Source organism: Saimiri boliviensis, chromosome 1 (genome assembly GCF_048565385.1).
Source record: "Saimiri boliviensis isolate mSaiBol1 chromosome 1, mSaiBol1.pri, whole genome shotgun sequence".
Classification (NCBI taxonomy): Eukaryota; Metazoa; Chordata; class Mammalia; order Primates; family Cebidae; genus Saimiri; species Saimiri boliviensis.
In genome coordinates, this window is record NC_133449.1 from 82,611,571 (window position 1) to 82,628,555 (window position 16,985).

General features: G+C 37.5%; 1 protein-coding gene across 8 annotated transcripts in view; it reads left to right on the forward strand.

Moving 5' to 3' along the window:
• CLHC1 (clathrin heavy chain linker domain containing 1) overlaps nucleotides 1–16,985 on the forward strand; it is a 65,200-nt gene that overhangs the window by 13,260 nt on the left and 34,955 nt on the right. For 5 of the 8 annotated variants that reach the window (XM_074400113.1, XM_074400112.1, XM_074400124.1 and 2 more), the window contains 5 exons: nucleotides 2,823–2,956; nucleotides 5,825–6,026; nucleotides 6,141–6,253; nucleotides 6,614–6,719; nucleotides 9,769–9,875. In XM_074400113.1, the coding sequence (XP_074256214.1) occupies nucleotides 2,823–2,956; nucleotides 5,825–6,026; nucleotides 6,141–6,253; nucleotides 6,614–6,719; nucleotides 9,769–9,875 (662 nt within the window). The remainder of the gene's footprint in view (nucleotides 1–2,822; nucleotides 2,957–5,824; nucleotides 6,027–6,140; nucleotides 6,254–6,613; nucleotides 6,720–9,768; nucleotides 9,876–16,985) is intronic. The other 3 variants (XM_074400120.1, XM_074400134.1, XM_039473943.2) reach the window with 3 other exon arrangements.

Sequence of the window (16,985 nt, forward strand, 5' to 3'; positions counted from 1 at the left end):
GTCTGCGACTCCTGACCTTGTGATCCGCCTGCCTCGGCCTCCCAAAGTGCTGGGATTACAGTCATGAGCCGCCGTGCTGGCCTATAGTCTTTTTGTTTGTTTGAAGCAGAGTCTTGCTCTGTTGCCCTGGCTGGAGTTCAGTAACCTGATCTTGGCCCACTGCAACCTCTGCCTCCCAGGCACAAGTGATCCTCCCATCTCAGCCTTTCAAGTAGCTGAGACTATAGGCACAAGCTACCACGCCTGGATAATTTTTGTATTTTTTGTAAAGATGGAATTTTGCTATGTCAGGCTAATTTTTGTATTTTCTGTAGAGATGGGGTCTTGCCATGGAGCCCAGGCTGGTCTCCAACTTGTGAGGTCAAGTGATCTGCATGCCTCAGCCTCCCAAAGTGCTAGGATTGCAGGCATGAGCTACCACGCCACAGTTTATTTTGGGGGCAATGAAACATTCTGGAATTAGTGGTTGTAGTTGCACAACTATACTAAAAAATTCCCACTTGACTAGTCTTAAATAAAAAATAAAAAAATAAAAAATAAATTCCTTGAATTAATACGCTTTACAAGAATGATTCTTAAGGTATGTTAATTGTATCTCAATAAAGCTATTATAAAAAGATACAGAGGACACAGTGAGAAGGTCATATTATTATGTCTAATCACAGCTCTACAATGAAGAGAATATGGGACACAGATAATATTTGAAGAAATAATGGCTGTGAGTTTTCTGGAACTGGTGAACAACACCAATTCACAGATTCAACAAACCCAAAGAATCCCAAGCATGATAAATACTAGGAAATACTCAATGAGGTTTATTTTAGTGAAGTTGTCAAAAATAGAGATCATAAAAGTAGCATAGACAGGAGCAACAATTAGATACCTTCTTATCCATGGGGTAACGTGTATCAGAACTTCATTCCTTTTTATGGCTGAATAATGCTCCATCGTATGTATATACTATATTTTGTTTATCCATTCATCTGTTTTTGGACACTTGGATTGTTTCCGTTTTTGGCTATGTGAATAATGCCACTCTGAAAATTCATGTACAAGTATCTGCTTTCAGTTTCTTTTGAAAGTCTGCTTATTTTTAACATATCTTCCGTTTATAAGCACAAATTTATTTGGAATAAAGCCAGTGAATATTTTATTTCCACAGTCCTTTAATAAATCCTGCAAGCTCTTTACTCTGAGCCATCAATAGTTGCCAAGAACGCTATATAATAGTCAGAAGTAGCCAGCAGTTATCTACTGACAAACTTGTTTTTAATTTGCCAAAAACCCTGTGACATTTGTATATTGACAAAAATTCTCTTCCAGATCAAATTTTACTGAGGTTCCCCTGAACCCTTTTCAACTAGGCCTGACTTTCAGACTTACGCATTTTCATCTCTGCACCATTCGGTTTTAGCAAGAATCCTGTAAAGTAAGTTTAGTCAGAAGCCCCATCCTTGATACATCACCTCCAGGTGATGTCTAGTTACTGTGGCCTGCCTTCAGCAAGAATCCTGGTAGGTCAATTTATCCAGAATCTCTCCTCTATTCTGAGGTTTCCTTTTAGTAATTTGTCACTCACTGACCCCCACCCTGCTCTTTAGCTATAAATTCATACTCGCCCATGTCGCATTCAGGCTGAGTCCAATCATTCTCCATTGTAGTAGTTCCTATACCTATTGCCATGGCCCCTCCTGTAAAAAGTCTTCCTTATCATACTTTAACACGTGTCATAAATAATTTTTCTGTAAGTGTGTATTTTAATATGTTATTTCTCCCTTGGGCCAACATAACTAGGAAGAAAACTTCAAATAATGCTTAAGAGAAGTTTATACTACCTTTTGGTCTTTAAAATTTCCATTTCTGGATAAACTTCATTTTATCTCAGTATAATGCTGTCTTTAGCTCTAGGATCAGAATTACGGCAGTGGACTGAATAACAATTCTCAAAGACATCAGGTCCTAATCCCTGGAACCCCTAAATGTTAACCTTATTTGGAAAAAGGGTCTTTGTAGATGTGACTAAAGATTTTGAGGCTGGGCGTGGTATCTCATGCCTGTAATCCTAGCACTTTGGGAGGCCAAGGTGGGTGGATCACCTGAGGTCATAAGTTCAAGACCAGCCTGGCCAATATGGTGAAGCCCCATCTTTTAAAAAATTAATTAATTAATTACAAAAACATTTTGAGATAGGGAGGTTATAAAAGTAAGCCCTAAATACAATCATAAATGTCCTAATAAGTGGGAAACAGGAGCTTTGCTACCGGAAGAGGAGAAGGCAATATGACTATAGAGGCAGAAACTAAAGTGATGAAGTCAGAGTGCTTACAGCCCCAAGGCTGGAAAAGCCAAGGAACAGATTCTGAAGGAGGCGTGGCTCTGCCAACACTTTGATTTTGGTCCAGTGATACTGGTTTTGAATTTCTGCCTTCCAGAATTGTAAGAGAATACATTTCTGTTGTTTTAAGTCACAAGGTAGTAGTAATTTGTTACAATTGCCACAGCAAAGTAATATAATTACTTACCAAAATAATTTTTAAATTAGAAAAGTAATTTTCTACTAAAGAAAATAGATAGCATTTTGTGGTCATATTATTATGATTAGCGTGAATTTCCAATATGGTTCAGAATCATAGTATGAGATTTTATCAATGCTCAGAAAGAAAATTGTTCCTCATTTGTGAGGCTAGGTAACTTTTTCAGGGCATTGCACTTAGTTTATAATGCTTCAAAATAATGTAACAATTTAACCTGTTTTACTTTAGATTTTGTGGTTCAAGAATCAAGTTAGTTGAAAGACATAATGAAGGCTTTCTGTTTTCTAGAATGAGGATTATTGAAAATAATTCCTCAAAGATTCAATCTCAAATACATAAAATCAAGCAGCATAAGGCAGAGTATGACACGAAAGAAGCAAAATATTGTTCTTTCTCCAAAGATCCTTCAAAACCGATTCCAGGTATTGTATTTTCTTTACAATATTTGAGAGAAACCCTATTTCCAAATTTTACCTAAGCCACGCATTAATATAAATATGCATCTGATGTGTGTGTACATCTTGAAAGTGTGTATACGCATAATTTTAGTCAGGACTCTAGGTGGATTCAAGGGAATGGAAAAACAAACTCTTAAAGACTGAGTTTAAGTCTGCTGGGTTATATAAAGTATAATGCAGTGGCTCCTGAAATGTGGTTCCCATATCAAAGTCAGCATCACCTAAAGACATCTTAGAAATGCAAATTCATGGGTCCCATCAGATCAGAGACTTAACTGTCAGAAACTCAATGGATGAAGTTCAGCAGTGTCTTAACTAGTCCTTGAGGTTTTTCTTTTCTTTTCTTTCTTTTTTTTTTTTTTTGAGACCCAATCTCTCTTGGTCACCCAGGCTGGAGTATGGTGGCGCAATCTTCACTCACAGCAACCTCCATCTCCAGGGTTCAAATGACTCTCATGCCTTGGCCTCCCGAGTAGCTGGGATTACAAGCACGGGCCACCATGCCCAGCTAATTTTTGTGGTTTTAGTAGAGATGGGGTTTTGCCATGTTGGCCAGACTTTTCTCAGTTTCTTGGGCTCTAGCGGTCCACCCTCCTCAACCTCCCAAAGTGCTGGGATTACAGGCATGAGCTACTGTGCTTGGCCGCTTCAGGTTTTTTGGATGCTCTTTAAAGTTTGAGAACCCTTGGTATAATATAAGGAAAACTGTAGTGTATTAAGTTCTGGTGGATATTGTTGATTCATGATGATGTCAGCATTCTCTGCTTCCACATCTTCAGTATAATACTGTTACCACATTTTAAGAAATTGTGGTATGTCCTGGAATTCATCTAGGATGGTGAGAAGTTTTTACAGTGAGTGGATAGAAGAATTACAGATAATTCATCTGGGAAAAAGAAAGACTTTGAGAATAGATAATAGTATTCCAAACTTTTAAAGATTTTGGTCAGTGTTTATTCTGAGGCAGGATTAATAGGTAGAAATTTTAGGAAGCCAGATTTGGTCTCAGTGGAAGAAGCTATGTTCTGAAGTAATGAGCTATGCTATGCTAGAGGATTTCAACTGAGGTTGAATAATCATCTTGTGTTTCATAAAAGTAGGAACTAGATTCGCTTTCTCTCTCTCTCTCTCTCTTTTTTCTTTTCTTTTTTTTTTTTTTTTTTTTTTTTTTTTTTTGCGATGGAGTCTCACTCTCTTGCCCAGGCTGGAGTGCAATGGTATGATCTCGGCTCATTGCAACCTCTGCCTCCCGGGTTTAAGCAATTCTTCTGCCTCAGCCTCCGAAGTAGCTGGGATTACAGGTGCCCACCACCATACCTGGCTAATTTTTGTATTTTTAGTAGAGACGGGGTTTCACCATATTGGCCAGGCTGGTCTCAAACTCCTGATCTTGGGATCCTTCCTCCTTGGCCTTCCAAAGTGCTGGGATTACAGGCATGAGCCACTGCGCCTGGCCTAGATTCACTTTCAAATATAAAATTGTGACTAGCAAATGACAAATAAGATACATATTAATAAGTACAGTATAACTGACAAATTGACTAACTGAGAAGATTGAGGGTAAGGGACTGGTTAAGATCAAGTAGCATCAATCCAGGAAAGTTTTTGGAGAAGGAGTATTTTGTGGTATGTCCTAAAGTCAACAATTGGCCCAAATGAGAAAGGAAGATGTTTAGGGCTTGTCACAGTGGATCACACCTGTAATTCTAGCACTTTGGGATGCTGAGTTGAGAGGATCTCTTGAGCCCAGGAGTTTGAGGTCAACCTGGACAGACACTGTAAGAGCCTTTCTCTATGTTTTTTTTTTTTTAAAAAAAGGCATTTGTAGAGAGAGAGAAAGTTATGAATAATAAGTAGAGGGGACAGTGAGAGAGAGAGAGAGGACTGAAGTTTTAGATTGCATTTACATTTTGTGTTGGGAATAATAAACTGATTACTCTGAGGTTAGCTATAACAGAGTAATGGGAGATTTGTTTAGAGAAATCTGTTGACAAATCCTGAATTGTTAGGCAGAAGCTCTTGGTGTTATTGAGTTACAGTGATATTTAGGGGTCTTCAGGCTGTATTAATGAATCACTAAAAAAATTGTTTTGAGATGCTGAGGTTTATGTGTTCTCAGACAGTCTTCACTGAATCTTCATTGACAATCTTTAAAACAGCTAACCTGAGGCCGAGTGTGGTGGCTCACGTCTGTAATCCCAAGACTTTGGGAGGCCGAGGTGGGTGAATCACTTGAGGTCAGGAGTTTGAGACCAGCCTGGCCAACATAGTGAAACTCTGTCTCTATTAAAAATACAAAAATTAGCCAGGCATAGTGACAGGCACCTGTAGTCCTAGCTACTCGGGAGGGTGAGGCAGGCGAATCGCTTGAACCTGGGAGGTGGAGGTGGAAGTAAGCTGAGATTGCACAACTGCACTCCAGCCTGGGAGACAGAGCGAGATGCCAACTCAAAAAAAATAAAAAGTAAAAAAAATAAATAAATAAACTGCTAGTCTGGCCTGGCACAGTGGCTCATACCTATCATCCCAGCACTTTGGGAGGCTGAAGTGGGCAGATTCTTGAGCCCAGGAGTTTAAGACTAGCCTGGGCAACAAAGCAAGACCCTGTCTCTATACAGTCAATCAATCAATCAGTCAACCAACCAACCAACCAACCTGCTAACCATTTACAAGTTTATGCTGATTTTACGGTATGTTCAGTAAGCTGCAAGTATATACTATGGTTTCTAAATGGTTTCTTAACATAGTGAACTATCTTGCTAAGACTTGCTCTTCGAACACAGGAGTCCCACACATGGCTTGGACTGCTTGATTTGTTCCCTTTTCCCGTAGGCATGACTGTCCAGGAATCCGTCAATCTAGATGCTCTCACTGAATACATGAAACATCTTGAAGATAAATATGCAGAAATTAAACAAGCTATGTTGATAAAATATGTGCCAGCTCAGAGGAAGGCTGAATTAGATGAAGAAATGATTGTGTTAGTAAAACAGCGAGATGCAGCTGAAAACCTGAACAAAAAATTACGGTTTAGGTATGGAAGTTGATTATATGTTTTTAAAGTTTGGAGCTTTTATTTGTGTTTATTCTAATATTCCGCGATTTGATTTTAGGCTCAGTATATAATTGATTTTTTTTATCTTTATAGTCATCAAAGACTGCAGATAGTTTCACAGGCACTTACTTCATGGATAAAATCTGACATGAGCATCCCATTTCAAGATTTTGTGGAGCAAATTCAGAAAACCAAATGTTTACAAGGTAGATTATCTATAGTTTTAAATTAGTATGGATAATGGAAGACATTTTTTTCCCTCTAGAAAGTTAGAATGGGGTTTTCTTAGGCTGAATTTAAAGAAAGCAAAAACATACTTCAGCTAGTTCTCTGTTACCCTGTGGGTTTTTTCCTTCAACAGCTAACAGGTAGTTAGTAAAGAATAGACTTGGTGAGCCAAAGACAGAATGCCTGAAAATGTACCTCAAGTAAAGAGGGAAGGAACAGGAAGCCACTAAGTTTCGGAAGAGGTTGATGCTGTTAGGAACCATAGCAATAAGTTGTTGGTATTAAACACATGTATGTTTATTATTTTCTATTGATAAGTAACCTTAAATATCTTTCAGTGGTACTTCCAATATTTACAGGTGACCAAGGCATTGTTGAAGAACTACTGGAAGATGATCCACACAGAGCAAAAGAAGCTGAAATGACACTTCACTACATTGAAAGGCAAATATATATTTTTTCTTTTTTCTTTTTTTAAATTGCATTTTAGGTTTTGGGGTACACGTGAAGAACATGCAAGATTGTTGCATAGGTACACACGTGGCAGTGTGATTTGCTGCCTTCCTCCCCTTCATCTATATCTGGCTTTTCTCCCCATGCTGTCTCTCCCCTATTTCCCCCCTGCAGACCCCAGTGTGTGATACTCCTCTTCCCGTATCCATATGTTCTCATTGTTCAACACCCGCCTATGAGTGAGAACATGTGGTGTTTGATTTTCTGCTCTTGTGTCGGTTGCTGAGAATGATGGTTTCCAGGTTCATCCATGTCCCTACAAAGGACACGAACTCATCGTTCTTAATGGCTGCATAATATTCAATGGTGTATATGTGCCACATTTTCCCTGTCCAGTCTATCATCAATGGGCGTTTGGGTTAGCTCCAGGTCTTTGCTATTGTAAGCTGTGCTGCAATGAACATTCGTGTGCATGTGTCCTTATAGTAGAACGATTTATAATCCTTTGGATATATACCCAGTAATGGGATTGCTGGGTCAAATGGGATTTCTATTTTTAGGTCCTTGAGGAATCGCCACACTGTCTTCCACAATGGTTGAACTAATTTACACTCCCACCAACAGTGTAAAAGTGTGCCTATTTCTCCACATCCTCTCCAGCATCTGTTGTCTCCAGTTTTTTTAATGATCGCCATTCTAACCGGCATGAGATGGTCTCTCAATGTAGTTTTGATTTGCATTTCTCTAATGACCAGTGATGATGAGCGTTTTTTCATATGTTTGTTGGCCTCATGTATGTCTTCTTTTGTAAAGTGTCTGTTCATATCCTTCACCCACTTTTGAATGGGCTTGTTTGTTTTTTTTTTCTTGTAAATCTGTTTTAGTTCTTTATAAATTCTGGATATCAGCCCTTTTTCTGATAGGTAAACTGCAAAAATTTTTTCCCATTCTGTTGGTTGCCGATTCACTCTAATGACTGTTTCTTTGAAAGGCAACTATTTTTAAAGCTTTAATTTTCCATTTTAAAGTGACCATATTTACTATTTATTTTGTATTTTGGCTCATCAAAATAAGTCATAGTCTCTAGCTTTCTTATCTTTATGAATTAGAAAACAAACTAGAATTATATTTTTTCATAAATTCTTTGTGAAAAAAATATCAGATTGAGAATCTAGGAGATTTTTCAGAGGAGATAAGAGGATTATAATGTTGATATGTTTTACTTATACAGGTTAAGCATTCCTAAGCCAAAAATTTGAGATCTGAAATGCTCCAAAATCTGAAAACTTTTGAGCACTGACACGAGATGGTGATACGTCTGTTTTCTGATGGATCAATATACACAAACTTTGTTTCATGCCCAAACTTATTAGAAATAATGTATAAAATTACCTTCAGGCTATGTGTATATGGTGTATGTGAACCATGAATTTTGTGTTTAGATTTGGGTCCCATCCCCAAGATACCTCATTATGTATGTATGTATATTCCAAAATATGAAAAAATCCGAAATCCAAAACACTTCTGGTCCCAAACATTTAGGATAAGGGAAACTCAACCTGTATTTTTCTTACATTTCCTAGCTATCAACCTGATGTTACAAAATGTTTTTGAGAATATCTTCCTTGCTGAAACTGTATTTGGAGACGAAAAAAAAAATTTCTTCCTGATTCAGATTATTCTAGCCAGTTCAGTCCTTTCTTTCTCATTATTTCTATCCCATGACTTATTAAGAAGGCGTATTTCTCCCTAACAGTTAAGTTATTATATATGGTATATAATAGAAAATTAAAGAGATCTTAGACTATATTCTTTTTTATACTTTGTTTTACTTTTTATCAAATATTTCAAGTGTACATAAAAATACAGAGAGTAACATTAACAAAATGAACACCCATGTGTCAGCTGTTTACCAGCTTTGCAAGAAATTAACACATTGCCATACTTACTTCAGCTCTTTTTATAGAAGTTTGTTGACATCCCGCTGTGTGTCATCCCTCCTATCTTCAATCCCTTTTCCCTCCTTTTATCCCCACATAGCTGCTCCCTGGTGTTTAACATGCCCTTAGATTTTTAAACATTTTTAATATATAGTAAGACTTATTCTTTAAGAGGTTAATTCATAGGCTATAAGGCTTATCTGTAATGAACGTATGTAATATTCCTGGTCTTACATGTTGAACAGTTTTTAGCTGCTATTTCAGTGGTTGATATGGTAAAAAGAGGGGGGTAAAGATAATTTTGGAGAGGGCAAAAAAGCTTGTGTTATTTCCTTGTACTGTAATGCTTCTCTAACAGTTTGATATGAGAGAAAAACCCTTGTTGAAATAGAAAGTTTTATGTATTTTGTTTAATATTACTTTAGTGGGTTTTCCTCCTGGGGTTCCACATTCGTTTGCAACACTAAGTAACTTCTGTTTGTCATATTTTTATTAATTGTGAGGTAAGGACTGATTTGAAGATCTTTTGCCATAGGAAGAGGAGTAGAGGTTTAAGTCATCATAACTATTATCTTTCCTTCTTGTGCTAATCTTTGATTGGGAGCCTGTTGCCTGGCAGAACAACATAGGCTTCTGAATGCCAAGGACACCTCTTGTTCTCCAATTTGGCAGCTTCTATGTTCAATTCATATTTCCTCGAGGCAGTGTTTCTAAGCAGATTGCCCTTCTTTCCCCTGATACCAGTAGTTTTTCATGTGGAAATGATATGAAGGGAAAAAATCTGAGTTAATAATACATTCAAGTTCTATTCTCTACGGCTCGCTGTAAGTGCTATAGGAATAAAGTAGAGGATCATGTTCAAAGTCAGCTAGCAATTGAGAGTTTTATTCTGAGACTTTAAAACAAACCCAACAGAATATTAGAGAAATATTTCAAAGAACGTCTTATAGAGTGAATGATTCTAATTATAGTTTATTAGAATTCCTTTTTGTTTTTCCATATCGTTATGCCACTGTATTTAGTCTGTATTAAACATTTCTAATCCGTTTTTTCTTTTTCTTTGTGTCATTGTAATGCATTATAAAATGTGATGGCTATAGATTTAATGAATTAATCTCACTTGGTGAATATGAAAAGGCAGCTAGTTATGCAGCCAACAGTCCTAGAAGAATTCTGCGAAACATTGGTACAGTGAATACATTTAAGGGTAAGCATTTCTCTCTGAACCTTACATATATATGCACGTTTACTACTTTTTCTGTTATAGAATGGAAAAAGCACTAAAAATCTAAAATCTAGGCCCCAGCCTAATCTCTACCATTTACTCAGTTTGCTTAACAGTAATACTAAGGGGTTTGATTAGATTTCCTAAATTGTATTATGAACGATTTTAAGAATATGGAAAAGTATGGAGAAACATTAACACCCATGTACTCACTCTTACGATTTAATAAATGTTAATGTTTTGTCAAATTTGCTACACATTCCTTTAAAACAGCTTTCTTGTGGTAAAATTGTCATAATACAACAAATTGTACATATTTGGTAAGGTTGGTTTTTTTGTTTTGTTTTGTTTTTTGTTTTTTGTTTTTTTTTGCGACAGAGTTTCACTCTTGTTGCCCAGGTTAGAGTTCAGTGTGCAATCTTGGCTCACTGCAACCACAACCTCTGCCTCCCAGGTTCAAGCAATTCTCCCCCAGCCCCACCTCCCAAGTACCTGGGACTACAGGTGTGTACCACCATGCCCAGCTAATTTTTTTATATTTTTAGTAGAGATGGGGTTTCACCATGTTGGCCAGGCTGGTCTCGAACTCCTGACCTCGGGTGACCCTCCTGCTTTGGCTTCCCATAGCACCTGGCCCAATTTAGTAAGTTTTGACATATATATACAACCATGAGATTATCACTCAAAAGTTCCCTCATGCCCCTGAGTATCCCTCTCTTCCCACTACTTCCTAGTTCTCTCACCCTTTTCTCTCCCACAGCCTCTCCTTCCCTGAGTCTGTCGGCAAACACTAGTGTGTTTTTAGTCACAATAGATTAGTTTGCATTCTCTAGAGTTTTATGCAAATTGAATCATACAGTAAGTATTCTTTTTGACTGATTTCTTGCACTCAGCATAATTATTTTGAAATTTATGTTGTTGAATCTATCCAGTAGTTCATTTCTTTTTATTGATGAGTAGTATCCCATTGTATGAATACGAGTCCTTTATCAGATATATGCCTCTGACTGGTCCAGTTGTTCCAGGACAATTCATTAAGATTTTTTTTTACTGAATTGCCTTTGTATCTTTGTTGAAAATCGGTTGTCCATATATATGTGGGTTGTTTCTGTTTCATTGATCTATTCATTTGTCCGGATAGAAATACCACATTGTCTTGAACACACACACACACACACACACACACACACACACACACACAATAGCTCGAACCTGTAATCCCAGCACTTTAGGAGGGGTTTGTGTGTGTGTGTGTGTGTGTGTATAAATATTAGCTTTATATTAAGTCTTGAAATCAGATAGTGTGAATCTTCAAGTGCTATTCTTTATCAAATTTGATTTTGCTATTCTAGAGCTTTTGTATTTCTGTACAGTTTTTTGTTTGTTTGTTTGTTTGTTTGTTTGTTTGTTTGTTTGTTTTTCAGACAGAATCTCACTCTGTTACCCAGGCTGGAGTGCAGTGGCACTATCCCAGCTTACTACAACCTCCACCTCCCAGGTTCAAGCGATTCATCTGCCTCAGCCTCCCAAGTAGCTGGGATTACAAGTGCAAGCCACCATGCCCAGCTAATTTTGTATTTTTAGTAGAGATGGGGTTTTACCATGTTAACCAGGCTGGTCTCACGATCTCCGCCTACCTTGGCTTCCCAAAGTGCTGGAATTACAGGCATGAGCCACCGCACCCAGCCATTTCTGTGCACATTTTTAGAGTCAGCTTTTTAATTTCTACAAAATAGCCTGCTAGAATTGGGATTGCATTAAATTTATAGATTAATCTGGAGAAAAAAGACACTGAATAGTATTGGATCTTCTGACCCAATCAACCCACAAAAATGATATATCTCTCCATTTATTTATGTGTTTTAAGTTTTCTCTCAGAAATATTTTGCAGTTTTATTGTTCAGGTCTGCACATCTTTTGTAAGATTTATCTGTAAGTGGTTCATATTTTCTTTTCTTTTCTTTCTTTCTTTTTTTTTTTTTTTTGAGATGGAGTCTCACTCTGTTGCCCAGACTGCAGTGCAGTGGTGCAATCCCAGATCACCGCAACCTCCACCTCCCAGCTTCAAGTGGTTCTCCTGCCTTAGCCTCCCCAGTAGCTGGGATTACAGGTGCACACCACCATGCCCAGCTAAATTTGTATTTTTAGGTGGGATGGGGTTTCACCATGTTAACCAGGCTAGTCTCGAACTCCTGACTTCAGGTGATCCACCCACCTCGGCCTCCCAAAATTCTGGGATTACATGTGTGAGCTACTGGGCCTGACCTTTTTTTTTTTTTTTTTCCTTGAGATGGAGTCTTGTTCGGTCACCCAGGCTGAAGTGCAGTGGTGTAATCTTGGCTCATTGCAACCTTCTGCCTACTGAATTCAAGTGATTCTCCCGCCTCAGCCTCCCAAGTAGTTGGGACTGCAAGCATGTGCCGCCACACCTGGCTAATTTTACTTAGGATAATGGCTTTCAGTTCTGTTTTATGGCTGAGTAGTATTCTGTGGAGAGAGAGAGAGAGAGAGAGAGAGAGAGAGAGAGAGAGAGAGAGATGTGTGTGTGTTCTGTGTGTCTGTGTGTTTTCTTTATCCAGTCATCCCTTGAAGGACACAGGTTGATTCTCTGACTTTGCTGTTGTGAATAGTGCCGTAATAAACATAATGAGTGTAGGTGTCATATAATGTTTTCTTTTCCTTTGGGTAGATACCCAATAGTGGGATTGCTGGATTGAATGGTAGTTCTACTTTTAGGTCATTGAGAAATTTCCATACTGTATTCCATAAAGATTGTACTAATTTACATTCCCACCAAAAATGTATAGGCATTCCTTTTTTTCCACATCCTTTCTAACATCTGTTGCTTTTTTACTTTTTGTTAGTAGCCATTCTGATTGGTGTAAGACGGTATCTCATTGCAGTTTTGTAGTTCCCTGCTTTGTAGATTTCCCTGCTTTGGGAAGTATGGCCATAACAATTTAACTATTTTTTTTAAACCCTTAAACAGCCCCACTTCCCCCCACCCAAGTCTCCTACTACCCTTCACAGCCTCTGGTAACCAACCTTTTACTATGTTCATGAGTTCATTTGTTTTTATTTTTAACTCCACAAATAAGTGAGAACATGTGAAGTTTGTCTTTCAGTGCCTGGCTTATTTCACTTAACATCATGACCTCCATTTCCATCCATGTTGCTGCAAATGATAGGATCTCATTCTTTTTTATGACTGAACAGTACTCCATCGCCTATAAGTACCATATTTTCTTTATCCATTTGTCTATTGATAGACACTTAGGTTGCTTCCAGATCTTGGCTATTGCGAACAGCGCTGCATTAATCATAGGGTTGTGGATCATATGGTATAATCATAGGATTGCTAGATCATATAGTAGCCCAATTTTTAGTTTTGTGAGGAACCTTCAAATTGTTTTCCATAGTGATTGTACTAATTTACATTCCCACCAACTCTTGTACACTTACAGGGGCTCCCTTTTCTCCACATCCTTGCCAGCATTTCTTATTGCCAGACTCTTGCATAAAAGCTATTTTAACTGGGCTGACATGATATTTCATTGTAGTTTTGATTTGCATGTCTCTAATGATCAGTTATGTTGAGCACCTTTTCATATGCCTGTTTGCCATTTGTATGTTTTCTTTTGAGAAATGTCTATTCAAATCTTTTGCCCATTTTTAATCAGATTATTAGATTTTTTTTCCTGTGGAGTTGTTTGAGCTCCTTATGTATTCTGGTTATTAATTCCTTGTTAGATAGGTAATTTGCAAATATTTTCTCCCATTCTGTGAGTTTTCTCTTTACTTTGTGATTTATCCTTTCAGTGCAGAAGCTTTTTACCTTGATGTGATCCCATTTGTCTATTTTTTTCTTCGATTGTCTGTGCTTGTGGGATATTATGCAAGAAATTTTTGCCAAGACCGATGTCTTGGAGAATTTCCCCAATGTTTTCTTGCAGTTGTTTGATAGTTTGAGATATTAGATTTAAATATTTAATCCATTTTGATTTGATTTTTATATGACAAGAGATAGTGGTCTAGTTTCATTCTTCTGCGTATGGATATCCAGTTTTCCCCACATCATTTACTCAAGAGACTGTCTTTTCCCCAGTGTATGTTCTTGGCACCTTTGTCAAAAGTGAGTTCACTACAGGTGTGTGGATTTGTTTCTGGGTTCTTTATTCTGTTCCATTGGTCTATGCCTCTGTTTTTAGTCCATTACCTTGCTGTTTTAATTACTATAGCTCTACAGTATAATTTGAAGTTAGATAATGTGATTTCTCCAGTTTTGTTCCTTTTGCTTTGGATGGTATTGGCTATTCTGGGTCTTTTGTGGACATGGTGATTCCATATAAATTTGGGGGTTGTTTCTTCTATTTTTGTGAAGAATTTCATGGTATTTTGGTAGGGATTATATTAAATCTGTAGATTGCTTTGGGTGGTATAGACATTTTAGCAGTGCTGATCTTCCAATCCATGAACATGGAATATCTTTCCATTTTGTGTGTGTCCTCTTTGGTTTCTTTCATCAGTGTTTTCTAGTTTTAATTATAGATATCATTCAATGCTTTGGTTAAGTTAATTCTAGGTATTTAATTTAATTTGTGGCTGTTATAACACAATTGCTTTTTAAAATTTCTTTTTCAGATTGTCGTTGGCATATAGAAGTGCACTGATTTTTATATGTTGATTTTGTATCTTTCAAGTTTACTGAGTTTGTTTATCAGTTCTAATAGTTTTTGTTTTTTTTTTTTTTGAGACAGAGTCTCACTCAGTCACCTAGGCTGGAGTGTAGTGGTGCAATCTCAGCTCACTATAACCTTCGCCTCCTGGGTTCAAGTGATTCTCCTACCTCAGCCTCCTGAGTAGCTGGGACTACGGGCACACACCACCATGCCCAGCTAATTTGTTGTTGTTGTTGTTGTTGTTAGTAGAGACATGGTTTCACCATGTTGGCCAGTCTGTCTCGAACTCCTGATGTCAAGTGATCTGCCTGCCTTGACCTCCCAACATGCTGGGATCCCCAGATATTTTTATGGTTTTTATCATGAAGGATGTTGAATTTTATTAAATGCTTTTTTCATCATCAGTTGAAATGATCATATAGTTTTTGTCCTTCATTCTATTGATACATGATATATGACATTGATTCATTTGTGTATGTAGAACCATCCTTGCATCCCCAGGATAAATCCCACTTGGTCGTGATGAATGTTCTTTTTAATGTGTTACTGGATTTAGTTTGCTAGTATTGTGTTGATGATTTTTGCATCAATGTTTATCAGAAGTATTGACATGTAGTTTTCTTTTTTTGATGTGTCATTGTCTGGTTTTGGTATCAAGGCAATACTGACCTTGTAGGATGAATTTAGAAGTATTCCCTCTGCCTCTATTTTTTGGAATAGCCTGAGTCAGATTGGTATTAGTTCTTCTTTAAATGTTTGGTAGTCAGCGGCAAAGCCATCAGGTCCTGGGCTTTTCTTTTCTGGGAGACTTTATATTATGGCTTCAGTCTCATTACTTATTATTGGTCTGTTCAGGTTTTGGATTTCTTCATGGTTTAATATTGTTAGGTTGTATGTGTCTAAGAATTTATTCATTTCTTCTAGGTTTTCCAATTTATTGGCATATAGTTGCTCATAGTAACTATATGAATTTCTGTGGTATCAGTTATAATGTCTCCTTTTTATCTTTGATTTTATTTATTTGGTCTTCTCTTATTGATTTAAAAAATTATTTTCTTCATTTCAATTTCATTTATTTCTGCTCTGATCTTTATTGTTTCTTTTCTTCTAGTAATTTTGGGTTTGGTTTACTCTTGCTTTTTCTTTATTCTGCTACTCCCTCCTCTTCTAATCACGAGGCAGCTTTACAGTGGGGTTATGTAAGGGACAGGAAAGGTCTTCTCAACGGGTGCAGTGGTCATTTGGCTTTGATGTTTCTTGGGTGTGGCAGATGCCCTGTGTTGGCTCCTAGTTGACTGCTTTAATCTATGCTTTTTAGTTAGGGACTTTCCATTGTGCCTTTATTGATTTGGGGGGTATTGCTTTAGCTGGCTGCTTATGATTCCCCTTTAGCTAATTCTGGTATTGTGTACCCCCAAAGACTCTCTTTAGTGGGGTTATCGGGTCCCACATGCAGACCTCTCTGAGAAGGTCTTTTCAAGACAACCAGCCTACCTGCCTTCCATGGAATCTCCTTCACCCTTGAGGAACATGCAATCTTGTGGAAGTAGAATTTGCTTCTACTTTAATTCTCTTTACTCACTAAAGCCTTTCACCTTTAAACTTTCCAGGCAAATATCAGGCTCTGGTCTTTTTGTTCTCTAAATTGTAAGACACCCATGTCCAGTTGTTCTCTCTAAAATGTCTCACTTGACTTTGAGGAGGAGAGTTCAATAAAAATCTAGGAAATAAGATATGGTGGTAAAATTATTTTCTGCTCACAAAAGAAAAATAATCAGATGAATTAATTAAGAATTCAAATTGACAGTCTTCCTCCCCTGCAAGTTCAAGCATTGAGTGTACATACAGCTTAATAAAAAAGGGAATTGTAGTCATGCTGATTTGAAATTGACATACTTTATTTCAAAAGTATGGTCAGTGGCTGAGTCTACATGTAAATTTCAGGATCCTAACTTGTCATTCTCCTTGAATTATTTTCAAAGTTAGGGTATATTAGACTAAATATATACCTCTAAATGTCCAGTTTTATATTTGCCTCATTTGGTTGGTCATTAGAGCAGGATAGTTTACATCAGGAATTTTACCCTCTGGGTATCTGCAGCTGCACCTTTTGTTTTCTTTGGTCATAGCAAATTGGCATCATTAACAGGAGAATCCTATGACTTAAAAGAAAAATATATTCTCTCCCAGTTCTGGAGGCTGGAAGTCTGAAATCATGATGTCAAGGGGTCACTCCTTCTGGAGGCTTTAAGGGAGGTTCCATTCCATGCCTCTCTCCTGGCTTCTGAGGGTTGTCAGGATTGTTAGCCTCCCCTGAGTGGTAGCAGATCATTCCAGTCTCTGCCTCCATCTTCACTTGGCACGTGATATTTAGTTATTATCCAAAGTATAAACTTTATAAGCATGTGTTAAA